Below are 22,289 nucleotides of genomic sequence, written 5' to 3'. Positions count from 1 at the left end.
AGCAAGATGAACGACGAGGTTATTCTTCGTACGAGAGTGACCGGGCTGCGAGGTCTGACCCCTACGTTCCAGGAACCTACATTCCCTCGTCACGACGTTCGCCTTCGCCTCCTTTGTCCCACGGTGAACCTCGTTCTTCCCGCTCACCCCGCCGTCGTTCACCATCGCCCTTCCGCCGTACTACTTCGCCTTTACGTTCTGCCCGGATGCCCCTCGACAGCCACTCGGAAAACTAGCAGCTGCAGTTTTTGGAGGAGAAACTGCCTGTCGTCGAAGTGTCCCAATTCCTCCTGCGCGCCCTGCAAATTTACTAACTGTTTGTGTAGAAGGCATTTCGGTTGACGCACTCGTGGACACTGGAGCAGCCATTTCAGTCATTGATCGCGAACTATGTCATCGTCTACGAAAAGTGCAAACTCCATATGTTGGTCCGGTGTTATGTGGTGCTAATGAAAATAGAATTTACCCTATTGGACAATGCACTGTTCGTGTTCTGATCGACGGAATTCGCCACCATATACAATTGGCTGTGCTTTCTTCATGTGCTCATCCGATTATATTGGGCTGGGACTTCCTGTCAGCCGCTTCCGCTGTCATTTCGTGTGGTCCGCCCGTTATTCGCATTACGGACACTGAAAATTCTAGTGCTTACGATTTTTCGTCGCCTCACCTTGTTGCAGCTGCAGACTTTGTACTGCCCCCGGCCCAAGAACGTATCCTCACCATTAGATCCAGCGATACCATTGACGGTGACGCAGTGGTTGTCCCCGATCAGCGCTGCATTTTCCGAGGAATCGCCATCGCATGTTGTCTAGTGCGGTTTTCGCGTGGTCATGCCAGTATCACCGCCTACAACACGACAACAGAGCCACAACTACTGCCAGAGGGGTCCACTGTTGCCAGCCTTATCGACATAGCACCGGTATGTGTCGTCACTGTATCGTCTCCGCCGACAGTCGCTAAGTGTACGCCACCAGGAGGCTCATCTAATGCGCTTAAAGCCACTTTGAGTCCATATCTCACTCCAACGCAAACTAATGACTTAATGGCCCTTTTAACAAAACACAAGACTTGTTTTGACGTTTGTTCGGACGGCTTAGGTCAAACTACGGTGACCTCTCATCACATCGCCACAGACGGTTCTCGCATTATCCGCCGTCGCCCTTACCGCGTGTCGTCTTCAGAACGCAAGGTCATCGAGGAACAAGTCAATGACATGCTCGCACACAACGTTATCAGGCCTTCCACAAGCCCTTGGTCTTCTCCTGTTGTCCTAGTTAAGAAAAGGGACGGATCAGTGCGATTTTGCGTTGATTACAGGGCACTAAACAAAATTACGCGCAAGGATGTATATCCTATGCCTCGAATTGACGATGCACTTGACACCTTACAGGGTGCAGAATATTTCTCAAGTCTCGACCTACGATCTGGGTATTGGCAGATCCCGATGCATGAGTCTGATAAAGAGAAGACAGCGTTTGCTACTCCTGATGGTCTCTTCGAATTCAATGTGATGCCTTTTGGGCTCTGCAATGCCCCAGCCACATTTGAGCGGATGATCGATACGGTGCTGCGTGGCCTAAAATGGAAGACCTGTCTTTGTTACCTGGACGACATCGTCATCTTTTCATCCAGCTTCTCGCAACACCTAGAACGTCTAGACGAGGTGCTCACATGTCTAGCCAAAGCCGGTCTCCAGCTAAATACCAAGAAGTGTCGGTTTGCGAGCCGCAGCATCAAAGTGTTAGGCCACGTTGTCAGCAAGCTTGGCATCGAACCTGATCCCGACAAAGTGGCCGCTGTGCTGCACTTTCCTAAGCCCACCACGCTCAAAGACCTTCGCAGCTTCCTCGGCTTAGCCTCTTACTTCCGCCGTTTTGTCCGTGATTTTGCCACTATCGCGGCTCCTCTTCACAAACTCCTGACCACAAGTGCATCATTTCTTTGGACAGATGACTGTGAAGCTGCTTTCCAGACCCTGAAGCGATGCCTCACGTCAGGGCCAGTTCTTCGCCATTTTGATCCCACAGCCCCTACTATATTACACACTGACGCAAGTGGGCACGGAATCGGCGCTGTCCTGCTGCAGCGTGACCAGGCTTCACAAGAGCAAGTCGTGGCTTACGCGAGCCGTACTCTCTCCCCAGCGGAACGCAATTACAGCATCACTGAACAGGAATGTCTCGCTATCGTATGGTCCGTGCAAAAATTTCGCCCCTATTTGTATGGCCGCCGCTTCACGATCGTCACGGATCATCATGCGCTCTGTTGGTTGTCATCATTAAAAAACTTGTCAGGACGCCTCGGTCGTTGGGTGCTCCGACTGCAGGAGTATGACTACAGTGTCACATACCGGTCGGGTCGCAAACACCAAGATGCCGACGCTTTGTCACGCTGTCCGCTGTTGCAAAATCATGACGCATCTACCTGCTGCGCAGCACCTCCCAGCCAAGAGACCAAGCAGATGACCAGTCTTAGTCCCATCGAGCCCACTGCACCGGATGACTTCCTTCAATCCGCAGACCTCACCTCGCTCCAACGTGCAGACACATACTGCCGTACAATCATCGATCGGCTCACCGGCTCATCTCGTGCTCCCAACAGCCGCTTGCGACGACAACTCACGCGTTTCAAACTTCATGACGGAACGCTACTTCGACAAACTTACCATCCTCTCGGTAGCCGATGGGTCCCGGTCATACCTCGCTCACTTCGACTCCAAGTCTTAGAAGCCTTTCATGACGACCCGACGGCTGGCCACTTGGGTTTTCATAAAACCTACGATCGCATTAAGACTCGCTGCTTCTGGCCTGGCCTCTCCACTAGTGTTTCCAGGTACGTCACTTCCTGTTCATCATGTCAGCACCGAAAACGTTCGACAACTCTTCCCGCCGGCCCTCTACAACCTCTCCCGTGCCCATCCGCTCCCTTCGAGTTCGTCGGCATAGACTTATACGGACCCCTTCCGCTTACCGCCGCCGGTCACCGCTGGATTGTTACTGCCGTAGACCATCTTACTCGCTACGCTGAGACGGCAGCTCTTCCTACTGGAGCTGCCAGCGAAGTAGCCGACTTTGTTCTGCGTGCCATTATCCTGCGCCACGGCGCCCCTCGTGTTCTCCTGAGTGACCGTGGCAAGACATTTCTTTCTCATGTGCTCGCTGAAGTTTTACAGGCCTCTGACACAATCCATAAGACCACCTCGGCATATCATCCGCAAACAAATGGTCTTACTGAGCGTTTTCATAGAACTTTGTCAGACATGATCTCTATGTATGTCCAACCCGATCACAAGAACTGGGACACAATACTACCTTTCGTCACGTTTGCCTATAACACTGCCCTACAACGCACTACAAGTTACAGCCCGTTTTTTCTTGTGTATGGCCGTGCACCATCTTTTGTTCTAGACACCAGCTTTTTGTCCACGCCTTCTGTCCCATCTGCGTCCCTTCCGGAAGAATTCGCTGCCCGTGTCAACCACTGCCGCACAATCGCCCGCGCCAACACCTCTACCATTCAAGCCCAGCGAAAAGTTCGTTGTGATGCGACACGTCGAGTTGTGTCATTCTACCCAGGCGACGAAGTGCTCCTCTGGACACCTGTTCGCACACCCGGCCTCTGTGAAAATTTCATTCACAGATACCTGGGTCCTTACACCGTGCTTGAACGAACATCGGCCGTAAATTATCGCGTCGCTCCGGTTACTTCGGCTTCTGATCGCCGTCGTCGCGGGACCGAGATCGTCCATGTGTCTCGCCTGAAACCTTACATCCGGCGCTCATACACTTACTAAATGAACGTCTTGCAGACCGCTTTCGTGTAGGGGGGAAATAGTGTGAGCGCTGATTGTGTTGCTCATCATTTTCACTTTCACCTGCGCATACAAAGCACCGTGATCATCATCATCGTAGCCGCTCGCTGTTTGTTCGGTTGCTGGCTCGCGCGTCTGGGTTGACAATAAAACGGTCGCTCCTTCGTACCTGACGTCGTCTCACAATATAAAGAATCACAGCATATCCATGGAGTGCATGATGATCAGTGGAGTGAAGCGTCCATCAGTCCGCCCGTGCTTCCATCCATCCATTCGTTCTTGCTTCCACCCGTCCATCCTTCCATCTGTGCGCCCGTCCGTGCATCTGTCTGTGCATCCATCCCTGTGTCCATCCGTGCATCCAACCGTGCCCCGTCCATCTGTGTGCGCATCCGTCCGTCCACGCGTGCATTCGTCCGTGCATTCGTCCGTGCATTCGTCCGTGCATTCGTCCGTGCATTCGTCCGTGCATTCGTCCGTGCATTCGTCCGTGCATTCGTCCATGCATCTATCTGTACATGCGTCCGTCCGTGCATCTGCCTGTGCATCCGTCCGTCCGTTTGTCCATCTAGTGAACACTCAAAGTACCACCGCCATCTCGCACATTTTCACCATATATTCATCATATAGAGGCACCGCCATCCAGCGGGCATTCCAAGGACTAAACGAGAGGTGGCACGGTCAGACTAGAAAAGCGGCAGGCGCGCACTTTCTTACGGCCTGCGCTTCGTGTCTAGTTCCCATCTTTCACCACCGCTAGTTAATGGCAGTGCGGCCCAACTCTCGTCAAACCTTGCTAAAACCATGGCGCTTACGCCCAGCGACTTTAACGTGCCAACTTTTTCTGGTCAGATGGTGTTTGAAGTGTGTCCTTCTGTTACTTGTTTTTTTAGTAATAATCAAATTCAAGGCCAATTTTATTAGAAATTAGGTCACCGATACTTGTCTCTGTAGGTTATTTCATCAGCAATAATTATCTTTTTATTCATGATTATTGTGCGTGGGTTTCCTCCTCAATTCAAAAGGGTGCGCGCGTGCCGCTCCTCTATATTGTCCGGCCCTGGAGGTGGCTACCTCCTCCTCCTCCTCCTCCTCCTACTACTACTACTACTACTACTACTACTACTACTACTACTACTACTACTACTACTACTACTACTACTACTACTACTACTACTACTACTACTACTACTACTACTACTACTACTACTACTACTACTACTACTACTACTACTACTACTACTACTACTACTACTACTACTACTACTACTACTACTACTACTACTACTACTACTACTACTACTACTACTACTACTACTACTACTACTACTACTACTACTACTACTACTACTACTACTACTACTACTACTACTACTACTACTACTACTACTACTACTACTACTACTACTACTACTACTACTACTACTACTACTACTACTACTACTACTACTACTACTACTACTACTACTACTACTACTACTACTACTACTACTACTACTACTACTACGACGACGCCTACTACTACTACTACTACTACTACTACTACTACTACTACTACTACTACTACTACTACTACTACTACTACTACATACATCGCAGACGCACGACCCATGGCTTAAGGAGCTTCACTCCTAAAAAAAAAACTGTCTCACCAATGTTTACACTGGGCACGAATTCCATAAGAATGGAAGCTTGACCGAGTCAGTATGGGTTCACCTTGGCTGGACAGCGCACATGGCACGAGGACAGAGGAAAGAACACAGACAAGCGCTGACTCGCAATTAACATTTATTTGGGAAAGAAACAGATTATATATAGGTGAAGTGCAACTTAACAGAAAATGCAAAAACACCAAACAGCAAAAACAATCAAGCACGCCGCAAGCAAGGGAAAAAATATAACATTGGTATAATCTGCAGATGTTAGACAGATAGCTGAATTCTGCGTCGCTGAGCGCAATTGACAGCACGCAGACACACTTAGTTTTTTCTTCGGATGTGGAAAGCTTCAATCGCGTCTCTTGCTAGCTGATTTCTATGACGTGACAGTATCGTGTCATTGAATAAGGGTACGCAGCCGTATTGGCGACAATGAGCAGCGAGGGAGTACGGTTTTGACTCCGATAATGAGCGTTCATGTTCTTGCAGGCGAACGCTGATACATCTTCCGCTTTGGCCAATTTAAGTTCTACCGCATGATAAGAGAATATGATATACAATGGCCTCTACACATTTTGTATATCAGAAGATGTGGTTTATACCACAGTTGCCCAGAACACTTTCATTAAAGTTGAAGTTTATTTTAGGCAAAAGGAAAAGCGGTACAATAAAATTAATCATGGCTTTTGCTATGCTTAGCAATGCTTTTGCTATGCTTAGCAATGCTTTTTTGATCTTAAGCAAAAAGAGACACATGCTTATGAGGAAATGAAAAAACAACGCCATATCGTTTGACCACGTTTTTCAGGGGCGTAGCCAGAAATTTTTTTTTGGGGGGGGGGGGAAGAGGGTAGGGGGCGCACGAGCATCAGCTTTTCTCTGTGACGTCACTATCGGCGGTAGTTTAAACAGATGCTGCAAACCTATATCAAGTCTTGAGATTTCCCCTCTCCCCGCGCGTATGGTTGTGAAGACAGTGAGCAAAGTTACTGTAAGGATGATTGCTTGATATGTGGGGTTTAAAGTAGTGGAGTGCTCCAGAAATTCCACCTGGGGTTCTTTAACGTGCACCGAAATCTGAGCACACTGGCCTACAGCATTTTCGCCTCCATCGGAAATGCAGCCGCCGCAGCCGGGATTCGATCCTGCGACCTGTGGGTCAGCAGCAGAGTACCTTAGCCACTATACCACGGCGGCGGGGCAGTACTGTAAGAAGTACTCTAAATACAGTAAACGACAGGTACAGTGACAGTTTGGAGCAACGTACTCTCACCGCACCATTGATTGGACTAGTCTTCGAAAACGCATTATCGCTATTACCCACCCGATTGAAGAAGACCTCGTTAACCGTTGATCTTCGTTAAGTATGGATTGCATAGTCCTCGTCATGGTGAAATGTGTTTGACAGCTCGAGGACAGTTCCGCTTACAACGAGGAATCAAAGGCATACATAGCATGTTTTTGTCCTTTCATATTTTTATTTTGGTTTCGTTTATTTTGCTGAGCGAATTTCTAACTGCCGATATCTGTGACTTCATGCCCATGGGGATGATTCTTGTGTTAATCTCTATTTGTCAAGCCGCCCTGTTGCAGTGGTAGCTTTAGTCAACATTTTTTTTATTTTACTGCATGCATCCAAGCATGTTTGCAATACACAATAAGTAATTTTTCTTGTAAGATATACTGTACACTGGCAACACAATTTTGCACACGTTAGTTTTCGGGCAGACTTTCAATTGCACTGTGACTATTGATAGCAATGAAGTACTCCGATCATACAGGTTTTATCGTGCAATCTGCGAGGGCAAGGTAATCATTGAGAAATGTTCACTTAGCCTCAATCAGAAGTGCACGTGCGACCGGCCTATACCTACTCGCATAAAACTAGCTTGATCGCTGCGTTTATGCACTAAAACACCTAAGTACGCTCAAAAGGCGCGATATGTTCTCGTTTTTTTTTTGTTGTACCTTTCTTCACTCAGCTTTCTGAAACGATGGCGTTCTGGCCTATTGTCTTACGTTGTTCGCAAGCGTGCAGCCCACTTTCCTTTTACCTGAAGAGATTCAGAACTGCACAAAATATTTCACCTTGCAATACACGTGCATTCATGTTTCCAGCACTTACACCAGCGTAAACAGGAGTAGCCTCGAACCACACAAAGTCTTCAGTGATAAGTTCACCAGTGATCAAGGAATGAACAGAAGAGTTGCTCAGAGCATAGTGCACCATAAGCCATTTCTCAGAACGCGTGAACTCTAGCGAGAACTGCCGGTGCATGCAACATGAGTTTACTTACGCTTTACTGTGCAACGTCCATGCCTGTTGGTTGTCTGTTACGGGCATTCTGATGCGAGTCGCTGGAATTTCACCACTGCCATCACCTTCTTCACATTCATGCATGTTTGTGGTATTTTATCACAATGCGACAAAAACTAACCAGCCTTCCGTATGGGCGCAATCACAAACGTGAGACACCTCGCACATAGAGTAAGATACTGGGTGAGCGCGACCTTACCAGCACCTAAAGGGAAGCGGAGTAAATGTATACCCACTAATCTTTATGCCAAGCAAAAAACGAGTGCTAGTGTTTAAAGGGACCCACAACCAATAATTATGGTACCCGTTTTCTTGAATGCAACAAAAAGCTTACCTGTCTGAGCTTGTAATCACGGAATGGTAACGGGGAAAACGCGTTAGAACAATTATAATCAGAATGTTTAGATTTGCAGCGATTATGAAGCTTTAAGGAGACACGCTGCAAACAGTGGATGTGATGGCGATAACGATTATACTCCAGTGTAATGCCAGCAGTGAAGAAAAGTGAAACCCTGAATAGAGATAATGTGTTTGTCAAGCTGCAGTTCCACGACCACTGCTTTCTAGCGTGCTAAATTATTTCAATAGGAGTTGCACCACTTTCCCGGGGCTTCTTATGCAAGTACTTTTGGCCGTGCACAGGTTGTTTTTCCGACTTGAGCTAAGTCTAACTAAACCAAGTCTTCGAAAACGAAATGACGCCTTTAGACGTGATCGATAATTCACGCATGGTGCTCCACGTGCGGCCTTAGTTGGACGGCTTCGTTATGTCATCGCTTGACAACTTGAGCGGGTTAAAAGAACGAATTTTGCCTCGCATGTGTGTGCAAAATTCGAACACCTATCAAGTAGTGCCATATAGCGACATCCTTCGATGGACGACAGCGGTAGCAACGAATCCAATGGACACCACCATCACCACCACCACCAGCACGCATGACTGATATCAATTTTTCATAGAGCAGTAGGTTGATGGCATTTCACGTGTCACAGCGATCGCATTCACAAGCTCGCGTGCTTCTTTCAACACGACAGGAATCGAGCTACTCTGGCAGCGCCACGCAGCCATGCACCTGGGCAACTGCACTTGTTTCTCTGGAGAGGTCCCGAAGGCAGCCCAGATTTTCGTGCGCTACTTCTTTTACATTTTACATTACGCATAGAATGAAACAAAAAGGAACTAACATACATATTCAAAATTGAAGCCCTTATTTCGGTGCTCTTTAAGTAATCACAGCAAAGTTATTAGCAATTGCTATTTGTGGTTCATGGCTCTTGCGCTAGGGACGCGACACGTCAGTTTTGGCCACTTCTAAACGTGATTTAAAAATATAAATCCTACTAAAATCACGAAAAGTATGCTGTGACCCGTCACCATAATTCACACTCTTTTCCTTTCCACCGTAATCTAATCACCCATTCTTGCCAGTTGTGGGTCCTCTTGAGGCGGAACTTTACCAGCCGACTTGTATCGTCGCTTAAGTTCTCGTTCCTTGCATATAGGGTCACTGCCCGAACATTGCTGAGTACGTTCCTTCCTAGCAATGCGAAGTCACCCTCTTGAAATACGCTGCCTACACGCATTGCTTGGTAGTTCGTGTCCTCGGTCAATCAGCGCCTTTCTAAGAGACTCAATGGTCGCGCCAAAATGCCGTACGGTATAACGCTTGATTATTTCCCGAAAAGCAACGCTGCTCCCGATGCACACTCGACAACTGGGGAAAATGAGAATGCCGCTTGTCGCAGGCAGGCAGCTTCATAGAAGTAACATGCCAGTGGCTGGCGTGGAAGATCACTTTGGGCTTTCAGTATTTCTGTCCTTTTCTGGACTATTTATCAGACCACTTCAATGAACGTTTTAAAAAGCATCAGTACACTTTGAAGATGTTTTCTTCACTTCTGCCGCAGAATATTCCCGAATCTGCCACTATTCCCATTGCCGAGAAGTTTACTGACGTGTACTCGACCATTATCTCAACTTCAGCATAGCAAGGATGCTTGGCAGTATAGGCTGCGAAATGAAAGTGAGAGAAGCAAGAAATGCTGTTAATGTCTGCGATGCAAGCAGTTGCCCATTGCCCAGAGGTATTTTTCCCAAACGTGCACCATCTTCTAAAGATTCCGGCAACTCTGCCGGTGAGCACAGCTGAAGCAGAAAGGTTGTTTTCATTGCTGAGATGCCTAAAGTTCTACCTGAGAGCTACGACAACAAATGAAAGATCGTTTGGCATCGCTTGAACACGCCCGGAAGACATTGGCTCTGTTTTTTAACGGGAACGTAAACGGCTTCAGCCGAATCTGTGTGTACTATCAACCGTAGGCGCCAGCTCAATCAAAGATGAAAGTTAACTGAAGTTATTCTTGGATTGAGATGTTCTGAACAATAGTAAAAACATAGTTGTTAGTGATCAATTCATGGAGTTTAACATCCAAAAACCACAATATGACTACGAGAGACGCCGTAGTGGGTGCTCAGAAAATTTTGCCACTTTGGTTCATGAACATGCACCTAAATCAAGAAGCACGGGCCTCAAGCATTATCGCCTACATCGAAAATACGACAGGGATTCGATCCCGCCACCTTCGGGTCAGCAATTAAGCACCATAACCACTGGACCACTATGGCGGGTAGTAAAAAAGACATTTTTGGTAAAATCACTATGCACTACTTTTTGTCCAGTTGTAAGGAAGCAAGTTCAACTATATGAGACACATTGCTGTAAATCACTTTGACAGCATAGCAAAGTGATGCCTTTCACTGCCGTTCTCTACTCTTTGCTTTTCAGTGGCACTCTCACTTGCAGACGTTGTTAGCGGATATAAAAGATGTGAACGGCAATGCAACAACCCAAATTTGCATGTGGCAATTCTCGCAAATTTTGGGTAACATATGAGGCGTATAATGCGACATGTAATGCATAGGATAGTCTTTGTATCAATTGTAAAATATAATCAACTATATTCCGCTATGTAATGTGTATGTTTGCGGCATAATACATTGTTCACACAGAGTTTCTTTTGTTTCTAGTAAAAAAAAAAACTATGGTTACTATGTATATTGCTCGCAATTTTAAGTGTAACACACCCACCCATGTTTCTTCATTCTGTGCATTTCTTGTCGTCCATCATGTCACTAGTTGCAGAACTTGCTCGGTGTGCCCTTCTATAGTCATGTCAATGTAAAGAAACGAACAGATGAAGCCAATCAATATATGTTATTTGTTGTATATTTTTTTCAGCTTTATGTTTCTTATTCATGAGCTGTTTGCCACAGTACTGAACAATAAAGCTTGTGCTCACTACAGCTGCCCACACTGCATTTCTCATTACTGTGCTTTAGGTTTATGACCACCATATTTTAATTTATGAGCTTAAGTTACACGATGAGTATTTTAGTAGGCCTTTGTAAGGCTGTGATTAGCACGCACCTTTGCCTGTGTTGCATCTTCGTCACTAGACAAGACTTCGGAGTGCCTTAGACGTTAGGGCATAATAAAAATATGTATAAATATATTTTACACTCGCATACAAGCTGAGTTAGGTGTACAAACCAAATATTCAATCACACGCGTGCGTGTGTGTGCACGTGTGCATGTGTGTTTAGACTTTAGCAGAACATGCAAAGGTTCAATAGAAATGTTATTCTCTGGCTTGAGTATATCTTAGTACAGCTATACGAAGAGTCACATTGTAATATGCTTGAACGTGGCCCTTGAAACTGACATCTGGCTAGTTCTATTAAAATGAACCTCTGCCTATTGAAAATTATCGTAGTGATCGACTCCGGCAAGATCTTTTCCAACGTGTACAAGTATGACCACCGCTTGAGCATTTATGCCGTTGCCGAGCCAACTTAAAACACTCGCGGCTGAAATTGCTGCCCAAAATCTCACAGAGTGTTAAGCCTTGAGAAACACCGCGACACGTTTTTTTTTTGTATGCAGACATTATTCATTGTAAAAGCGCACAGCAATGATATTGTGATAGCAGCGCTTAGATTTTAAATCATGTCAGCGCAAAGTGATGAAAAAAAAAGTTGAATAAGTGGTGGGGGGGGGTCTTTAATAAAATATTTTGGAAGGGGTTTGAATTGCCCCCCCCCCCTCTCTTCTTGGCTACACCCCTGACGTTTTTTAAACCGTGTGCAACTCGTTGAGTATACAGTATGGCCACGTATTTTTTTTCTCTGACGGTGCATTCCTCATTCCCAGCTTGTGTTCTATTTGTTTAAAGCCAGTTGTGCATCTCCTCGAATGCTAGAGCTGTGCTCCGGGTAAGCCGCTTGCTTAAGTCTAACTACTTGTTCATTATAGCTTACTTGTAACTTATCCTGACAAGAATTCCGCTTTACGGGATGAACACATAAAAATGGTGTATCCTGCTTCATTATTCTAAAATAATTTGAAGAGAAGTTAGGTAAGATCTTCAAAGAACGAGGATGGTATAGTGCCAACACACATGAGTACGTAAAAATTCCAGCTCCAGGTCAAAGAATTCAAGAACTCCTTCTTTCACAATCTCGATCGTGAAGTTTAGGCCACTGTCGTTCTTGCGAAACATTTTCAAGATATTCGTTGCATCTCGAAAATAGTCAGCTGCATCTAAAAGCACTAAATAATTGTCGACGTAACTGAAAACATGTCTGACCATCCCTTCCAAGCTGTCTGCCAACTTTGTGTCCACGAAGCTCAGAAAAATTTCACAAAGGGTAGGCGCCACTCTAGAGCCAATACAGACTCCCTTATTTTGAATGTATATTTCTTCTTCGTGTTTAACAAATGTGGATTTGAGCATTTGTGTTATTTCCCTCCACAATCGTCCCTACTACCACTACTACTACTACTACTACTACTACTACTACTACTACTACTACTACTGCTACTACTGCTACTACATACATCGCGGACGCACGACCCACGGTTTGAAAAGCTTCGCTCTTAAAAAAAAACTAGCTCACCAATTTTGACGCCAGGGACGAATCCCTGGTCCCTGTTGAGGAGGCCGACGGCCCACTTGAAAAGCTCTAAGGTCTCGACCCCCTGTGCCAGGGGTAAGCCGCAGCCCAGCAGGGCGTCCCTGGCTGGCTCGTGCGCCTGCACGAACGCGCCCAGGAAGACGTCGGCGTCAGACTCCAGGACGACGCCATCGTCGCCGCGCCTGGGCGCCGGGCAAGCCGGCTCCGAAGTGGTGTCACCGGGGGCCGCAGCAATGGCGGGAGACGCGACGAGGACTGCTGCGCCGAAGAGGACGAGGACCGCAGACATCGGCGGACACATCACGCGGTAGCCGGTGAGGCTGCGCGGCCCAGAGATGCTCTTGTGGAGCTGCATGGCGGCATGGAAGCCCTGCAGGTTGCGGAAAGAGAGGTAACGGGTAAAGCAAACCACAAGGAACAAGTCGGAGAGGTGCAGTCGTCTTCCTTCATGTCGAGCCATTCCTCACTTTTTTATTTTATTTTACCGCGTTCCGAGAAGAGCTGCAGGAGCACGGCCCGAAGGAATCAAGAGCCCGGACAAGCTTCGCTTTGTGTCTCATCCTTTGTTTTTCTGGGCTGTAAGTCTCACTTCCCTCTTTGACGCTTTAAAGAATGCAGAATGTATATGACAACTTGGGTGCAGAGGGCAGTGACAGAAACAACGTTCAACGTTTTGCGCTATGGAAGGACATCGCATCGAAAATTGCAATGCAGACAACATCGTAAACTACAGTCCCAAATCATCGGTCTGTAGTCGTTACGGCCGGACTTCTCTTGTACTTAAGACTCTGCATGATTTTACTTGAACAGGAGAACCGCTGAGTGATTGATATGTGGGGTTTAACGTCCCAAAACCACCAGTTGATTATGAGAGACGCTGTAGTGGAGGGCTCCGGAAATTTCGACCACCTGGGGTTCTTTAACGTGCACCGAAATCTGAGCACACGGGCCTACAACATTTCCGCCTCCATCGGAAATGCAGCCGCCGCAGCCGGGATTGGAACCCGCGACCTGCGGGTCAGCAGCCGAGTACCTTAGCCACTAAACCACCACGGCGGGGCCAGGAGAACCGCTCTTTATGGTATATCGGCTTTCAAGGGAACGACTTCGGTAACCTTGAGGTAGTTTGTCTGTAAATCTCCGCTAAAAGTCACAATCGCACAAAAGCTCATCAGTTACAGTGACGCTGAAGAAGCGATTTGCCCAAAACAAAATTGTGAAAGTTAACGTCCCGTCACCTCACAGATCATTACAAAGTTGTCCATATAGCAGTGGACTTCAGGTTTCATTGACAGGTGGTGTTTAACGTCCCAAAACCACCATATGATTATAAGATACGCCGTAGTGGAGGGCTCCGCAAACTTAGACCACCTGAGGTTCTTTAACGTGCACACAAATCTGAGCTTGTGGGCTTACGACATTTCCGCCTCCATCGAAAATGCAGCCGCCGAAGTCGGGATTCGATACCGTGACCTGCGGTTCAACAGACAAGTACCTTAGCCACTAGACCGCCGCCGGGGGCGGGGGGACTTCAGGTTACTCAAGGCTGCCTCGAGTTCACCGACGTAGACAGGTATTTAAACTGCACGTGTGCCTTCCACGCCGATCTAAATGTATACCTTACCGTGCTTGAGAACCAGCGTCCTCCAGTTCAGCAGCGTAACGCACCGACCCTGTCTCGGCAATTCTCAATTGGCTTCGAAGGAGCCAGGTTACATTGCGATTATATATATATATATATATATATATATATATATCCCATCTCTTCGCTTTCTCTGGATGATGAATGAATGAATGAAAAAACTTTATTTCTCTGGATTCAATGTATTTTTCGTCATTATTTCATGACGAAGTATCCCGGCAGTTTTCAGTTTAGTTGCATGTTCACGACGGTTCACATCCACATTCAAAATAGTGTAACTAAAGGAAATCGAATAGAGCCACCGCAGCGCGAAACACGGGACAGTGAAACTGACGGACGAAGCGCTGACCCCAAGTTTTATTTCTTTGTATGGTGTTTCATGTACTACCAAGGAAGTTTAGGTCCGAAAAACTATCGAATTCGCACGACTAAATTTTCATCCGTGGCTTTTCATGTTTTTTAAACTTCCGTATTCACGAAAGCACCCCATTTTTTATCTTTGCGAATTTATTTTAACAGACCAACACCACATGAAAACGAGAGAATGGGGATATTAACTCGACAGGTTTCCTGGCTACTGCGACAAATTGAAAGATGAGAAAAAGGCGGGAAATTGTTTATTTACAGCACACGCACAAAGACACGAGAAATATTTGTAGTGCGGAAGCGCATTAGTCTATTATTTGCAGCTCGACGTTTAGAAAGACCATTCCGCGCGACTTCACTTCATTGGAATTATTCACGAAATCCTGTCGACATCCATGATAACTATTCACTGCTGATGCATAGCTATCGATAGTAAACCAGAGGTATACTGATAGTTGAATACCTTCAAAATAATCCAACCAAAAGACGCCCATCACTAATAATTAAAGATCTAATCATCTCAGTTAAAGGAAAGAAATTAAAATCAGGAAGTGTTGCTCATGTAACAGCCATTATCCAACATTAACTATGAGCTAACACTATCAACATCGGCCATATCTCACCGACATTAGCTAGTTGGCATTCCGAACCAACAATTTTCATTACACTGTATGCGGGCTATACGAATGCGTCGGCTCGTCAACAGCTGATGAACACATTAGTCACTCGCTATGCAGTTCAACTAAGTGCTCGAGGTCTTTTTCTTTTCTCGTATAGTGTCCCCCCCCCTCCTCTCTCTCTCTCTCTGCGTGTGTGCGTGTGTGAGTGTGTGTTCCCTTACCATTTTGCCTTAGCTCGTAACTTCAAATGCCGATCAGCTGCCATCCGGCATTAACACGCCGGCTTAGAAAAACCAGCCTTCCAGGTCACGATCGCACGCACAGAAGAACACATAACTAAGAACTCGCGAATCACACGAACACATCGCATGACATGCACTTCTCTTTCTGCGCTATAAAAGCTCGCTTTGTCAAACAGACTCAAGTGTCTTAAAAGTAAAACATGAAAGGGCCACTCGTTTCGGTGAGTGATTGCGTGCGCTTTGAGTGTCAAAGATAAACCGGTGCCTTCTTGATAGAAGGGCGATCTCTTCTGCCGGCGGGCAATAAAACGGAGACAAATACCACTTTTCCTTTTCTATAAGAGACTTCAAAATCGATGGAGCACTCCCAGCCGAGCGCTGTTATCGGAGCGCGCTCTTTTGCTTTCCGGTAGATGTGGGGTATAAATGTACGTGTAAGAATTGCGACGGATTTCAACTTTACATTGAACCTTAAGGGCTCGACATAGAACAAGAGTTCAATACTGCTGAACTAATACACGCAGAGCCATCACTGTAATAAGAACAGATACGAAGAGAACAGGTTCAATGAGGCCAAGATGCAAGGACTTCTCCCGTTTGTATCTGTTCTTAGCAAAGTTTAGCGCTGTCTACAGTAATTAGGAATTAAACTGTCTGTTAAGTTGCACCTGAACTTTCACGCGTAACCATTAGATCAGGAGGTCGCTTTAAAAAATGACAACGACGCGTTTCAGGCGTTATAGTACAGTGGCCTTAGTGGACTTTCAGACGGAACGTTAACACGAAAGCCACTTGTCTCGGTAAGGTTTTGTTTGTGTTCTTTCTTATATAAATTATTTTGTACACTCAGTACGTTGTTTGTTGGTGTAATGTGTATACGCATTTATGTAATGATTGCAGGTGCTTATCCAAAAGCCACCATATGATTATTAGGTACGCTATTGTGGTGGGCACCGGAAATTTCGACCAACTGGGGTTCCTTAACGTGCACCTAAATCTAAGTACACGGGCCTTCAAGCATTTTCGCTTCCATCCAAAATGCGGCCGCTGCGGCCGGGATACGAACCCACACGCTTCGGGTCAGCTGTCGATCTCCGTTACCACTGGACCATCAGAACGGGTGATTTGATATATGCATTCATGCATGACCAAATGAGTAAAAACACATTCAGCTACGCATTGGGATAGTCCGTTATAACGTCGCAGCTGATATTCTAATCCTTTATGTGCGCAACTGTTAAACAACATAATATGCTAAAAAAAGAGACAGCTGTGCCGCAAAGGTGAAGCTATGAAGGCGATAGCAAGAAATGGGGAGGTCACGCGCAGAATGGCAAACAGATCGAAACGTGCCCCACGTTTCTTACGCACAAATTACGCACGAAGCGTACTCACAGGTAAAAGATAAACGCGAATAAGCGTCTTGGTTGTTACTTCGCTGTGTCTGAAAAGCGCGCTCTTTTCGCAAACGGATGCTATGCAACGATTACAGTGACCTTTGTGCGCCCGGTAACTACAACAGAATCGTTCCGACGCAACCTAAAGGCTATCCAAGACGTACGATTTTTTTTCCCACTGCAAGATAAGGGCACGCGATCGAGCGTACTCCCCATCATTCTCTATTCGGGACAAAGTACGTATGATAGATAAGAGCCGCCACGCGCCATCTTTCTGATAATGCTCAAAACACTGTAGTCCCCCCCCCCCGATATGCCCGTCAACAGCGGTAAGTGGTAGATATGAATAGTTTGCCGTTTGAACGTTGTACCCCTCAGTCGCTCTGTGATTAACACCTCGCATTAACGACGCGGAGGGTACCACGTTAGATTCCGTGCACCGGAGTCTTTCTTGCTGAATTTTTTCCCTTTGTTGCGTTTTCGCATTATATATTGTTACGCCACGTATGTGCCGGACGAAGAAGGAAAAAGAAGCAAGGAGTGTGGAAGAAGAAGATCATCATCATCTGCCTGCGCCGATACGGCTCGTCCCTCGAACCGTGTATCAATAAACCCCCAGACGCCTACTGAGGTCGTAACAGAGTGGTGGAAGGTGCTGGGTATAGGAACCAACGACGGGACCGCTACCCCTCGGATTTCGCCGGAGTCGTCGCCTCGCCGGCCTGCCTCCTTCTTTGGCCATCATGCCTGACGAAACAGAAGCTCGGGAACCAGTCCCCAGCAGTTCTTGGCCGTATCACAGAGAGCCACGAACCTTCTCCGGGAGGGCCAACGACGACGTGGACTCATGGCTCAAACATTTCAAGCGAGTAAGCAACTGCAACAAATGGGATGCTGCCTCCCAACTGTCACGCGTTGTTTTCTACCTCACTGATGTTGCCCTCGTTTGGTATGAGAACCATGAAGATATTCTGACAACATGGGAACGCTTTGTTGAAGAAATCAAGAAGTGTTTCGGCAACTCAGCTGCAAAAAAGAAGCTTGCCGAGCAGAGTCTTGCACAGAGGGCCCAGCTATCCGGTGAGACCTGCACCGTGTATACTGAAGAGATTTTGAGGCTGTGTAGGGAAGTCGATTCCAGCATGTCGGAAGAGGACAAGGTGGGGCATTTGCTGAAGGGAATTGCAGAAGATGTTTACAACTTCCTTATTAGCAGGGAAAGCCTGACTTCAGTGTCTGACGTTGTACGGCACTGCCGCACGTTTGAAACCCTGAAGCAGCGCAGGATAGCGCCTAAGTTTGGTCGTCTGGCAAATGTCACCTCAGTAGCCAGCATAGAAGCTGCCTCAACTGTTGACCTTTCGGCAACCATCCGCCAAATTGTTCGGGAAGAGTTACTCAGACATGGCGAAATGACACGTGAACGGGCAGCTGCCACGTCTCCATCCTATTTCCCGCAGGACACCACTGCCCCACAGCTTACAGTTTATGAACATCCATCCGTCAACGCAACGGAGGTTGCAGGGCCTCGGCGTATTCAGCAGTCAAGTCCGGCTTTTTACGAGCGATCACAGTACCCTCAACGTTTCCGTTCCGTACGCTCATACCACCCACCGACAACTGATTTCATTGAATCTCGGGCTTACGCGAACGCTCGCAGACGTGAACACTTCGAAGAACGGCGACGACCTCGTCCTGCGCCTGTGTGCTACAACTGTGGTCTGACTGGTCACATATCGAGGTATTGCGATCGTTCGCGCATACCACGCTATGATCAGTGGACAAGCTTGACCGATAAACCTGCTGTCCCACCTTTTCAAGGACACTGGCCCACCGACTCAAGACCCGGCAGCAGCTCCTGGCACGGACACTGGCGCAACAACTCCCCTGCCTCTGATCGAAGTGTGACGCCACCTCCTGCGCCTCGATCCCACCGGTCTCCATCGCCACGGCGCCGCCCATCGTCACCACACCAGGAAAACTAAACAGTGCGGCCGATGGGGGTGAGGTCGCTGGTGACTTGCTGCAAAACGAAATACCCCCGTCTGTGTTGATGTTCAAGAACAAGGTAGAAGTTTTTGTTGATGGTGTGTGTACGATGGCTTTGGTGGACACTGGTGCTACAGTTTCGATTATGAGTGCTGCTTTTAAACACCGTTTAGGACAAAAGGTGATGTTTTTGTGGGAGAAGGCAACAACATTCTGTGGCGTTGGTGGTAACTCGCTGTGTCCCATTGGTGTCTGTACCGCAGAAGTGTGCTTGGGTGATCAAGTGTTTGTCACAGAGTTTACGATTCTTCCAAGGAGCACACACGACATAATCCTGGGGATTGACTTCCTTCGAATGTGTGGCGCCACTGTTGATTGTAGAAATGGAGAGGTGTACATATGTGATGCTGCCCCTGGAGAACTATTAGAGAATTCAGACAGGGAGCACGGTGCGCTCCGGGTCAGTGAAGATAGCATTGTGCCGGCATTCTCTGCAGTATGTGTTCCTGTATACTCTTCACGCATTGACAACAATGACAGTGCGTTCGACGCATTGGTGGAGCCCTTTCATCTCAGTTGCATTAAGAAGAACACATTGGTGCCGCATTGCATAGTGTCACTCGTTCAAGGACGCACAGGACTATGGGCGGTAAACTGTTCAGCTGAGTCGGTGGTTCTACCAGGAGGACTGAAGCTTGCCAAGTTCAAAACATACTCACCGATGGCAGTGGCTGCCCTCAGTGATGCTCCGGGTGGGGCCTCAGCCAATACTTCTACGGCCGATTCAAAACTTTTACCTATGATCGACAAGTCACTTACTACTGACAAACGCCGCATGCTTCTGGACGTTTTGTCAAAATACGTGACGATTTTCGATTTTTCCCATGACCATGCGCCCTCGATTCCCGCGTCTCGGATTCTCCACAGGATAAACACGGGAACAGCACAGCCCATCCGCCAGAAACCCTACCGAGTGTCGCCGTCTGAGCGCAAGATAATTGATGAACAAGTGCGTGATATGCTGCAGAAGGGTGTCATTCGAGAATCATCGAGTCCTTGGGCGGCTCCCGTGATTCTAGTCAAAAAGAAGGATGATACCTGGAGATTCTGTGTGGACTATCGCCGTCTAAACTCCGTCACAAAGAGAGATGTCTACCCTCTCCCACGCATTGATGACGCTCTAGACTGCCTCCATTCAGCATCCTACTTTTCGTCCATAGACTTACGCTCAGGCTATTGGCAAATACCTGTGCATTCAATGGACAAAGAAAAGACGGCTTTCGTTACTCCGGACGGACTATATGAATTTAACGTGATGCCTTTTGGTCTATGTAACGCGCCCGCTACATTTGAAAGATTCATGGACACCATTCTGCGCGGCCTGAAGTGGAACATCTGTATGTGTTATCTTGACGACGTTGTTATCTTCGGGCGTACATTCAGTGAACATAACGAAAGGGTAGAGCTGGTTTTGAAATGTATTCGAAATGCTGGCTTGGTTCTTAATGCAAAGAAGTGTCATTTCGGAGCTCGACAAACACTGGTGCTGGGACATCTCGTCAACAAGGATGGCATCAGGCCCGACCCGAATAAGACAGCGGCTGTTAGAGCTTTTAAACCACCTGGCTCAGTGAAGGAGCTTCGGAGCTTCTTGGGCCTCTGCTCTTACTTTCGCCGATTTATTCCCGCCTTTGCAGAAGTTGCCTTTCCACTGACCTGTCTTCTCCGCCAAGGTGCTAGTTTTGAATGGACTCCTGATTGTGAAACTTCTTTCAACCAACTGAAGTTCTTGCTCACGTCGCAGCCTATCCTGCGGCACTTCGATCCTTCTGCGGCGACTGAAGTTCACACCGACGCAAGCGGCATTGGCATAGGTGCAGTCCTGATACAGCGATGTAATCAAGTGGAACACGTGATCGCATATGCCAGTCGCACTTTAAGTAAGCCGGAACGCAATTACACTGTGACCGAACAAGAATGCCTTGCACTCGTCTTCGCTGTACAGCGATTCCGCTCATACCTGTACGGTCGTCCTTTCCAAGTAGTTACGGATCATCATTCTTTGTGCTGGCTTATCAACCTTCGGGATCCGTCAGGCCGTCTAGCACGCTGGGCCCTCCGGCTGCAAGAGTACAACTTCACGGTATCGTACAAGAGCGGCAGGAAACACGCGGACGCAGACTGCCTTTCAAGGATGCCAGTTGATGCTACAGTTTGCGACGCTGACGATTTCGATCATCTGATTGCGTCCGTAGCACCAGCGTTCCCGGATAAGGCCACCTTTGAAACTGAGCAGCGGAAGGACGTGAGTTTGAATCCATTATTCGTGATCGCACAAGCATCCACTCCGGAAAGCCGCTTTTGCGTCCGTGATGGTCTACTGTACAAGAAATCCATCTCCGGCACCGGTTCCCGCTTCCTGCTGGTGGTTCCAGAGGCACTACGGTCATCTGTTTTGTACGCCATGCATGATGACGCCACTTCAGGTCACCTCGGAACGACGCGCACTCTTCATCGTACCCAGGAACGCTTCTACTGGCCACGTATGCGCCAGTCAGTTGAGTTGTACGTGGCCAGTTGTGCGCAATGCCAGGCGCACAAATCTCTCTCAGCAGCTCCGGCCGGACATCTACAACCTGTGACGCCTCCCAGTTCTCCGTTCGAACAAATTGGCATTGACCTGGTGGGCCCTTTTCCGCGTTCATCGAAAGGCAACAGATGGATTGTGGTATGTGCTGACCATCTTACTCGGTACTGCGAGACTGCTGCCCTGCCATCCGCGACTGCTGGTCAAGTGTCGTCCTTCCTTCTCCATTCTATCATACTGCGTCATGGGCCCCCTCGCGTCATCATAAGTGACCGTGGACGTCAATTCACAGCAGACGTTGTCGAACAACTTCTTCGTATGTGTGGCTCAGAGCTCAGACACTCGACGCCTTATCACCCGCAGACGAATGGTCTCGTCGAGCGAACAATTCGAACACTGGTGAATATGCTTTCTATGTACGTTGCTTCGAACCACAAGAACTGGGACGATGTCTTGCCGTTCGTCACATACGCGTTTAATACTTCCCAACATGAGACCACCGGCTACAGCCCGTTCTTCCTCCTCTATGTTCGACCCCCCCGTTATACTCTGGATACAATATTTTCCTTCTCTGATCGGGACCAATCAGAAATCTCCCTAGCAGAAACACTTTGTCTCGCCGAAGAAGCTCGTCGCCTTGCTCGTTTACGTACAATAGCCTCGCAAGACAGATCGAAAGTTC

The 22,289-nt window shown here is 47.5% G+C and overlaps 1 protein-coding gene across 2 annotated transcripts in view; it reads right to left on the bottom strand.

Annotated features, from left to right (window-relative positions):
- Positions 1-22,289, bottom strand: part of LOC119170039 (uncharacterized) — a 310,797-nt gene that overhangs the window by 42,368 nt on the left and 246,140 nt on the right. For both annotated transcript variants that reach the window (XM_075890670.1, XM_037421068.2), the window contains one exon: positions 12,747-13,134. In XM_075890670.1, coding sequence (XP_075746785.1) covers positions 12,747-13,134 — 388 coding nt within the window. The remainder of the gene's footprint in view (positions 1-12,746; positions 13,135-22,289) is intronic.

The sequence above is a fragment of the Rhipicephalus microplus genome, chromosome 3 (assembly GCF_043290135.1).
Source record: "Rhipicephalus microplus isolate Deutch F79 chromosome 3, USDA_Rmic, whole genome shotgun sequence".
Taxonomy (NCBI): domain Eukaryota; kingdom Metazoa; phylum Arthropoda; class Arachnida; order Ixodida; family Ixodidae; genus Rhipicephalus; species Rhipicephalus microplus.
Note: the sequence above shows the minus strand (reverse complement) of the source record. Positions and strands in the feature narration are given on the sequence as shown.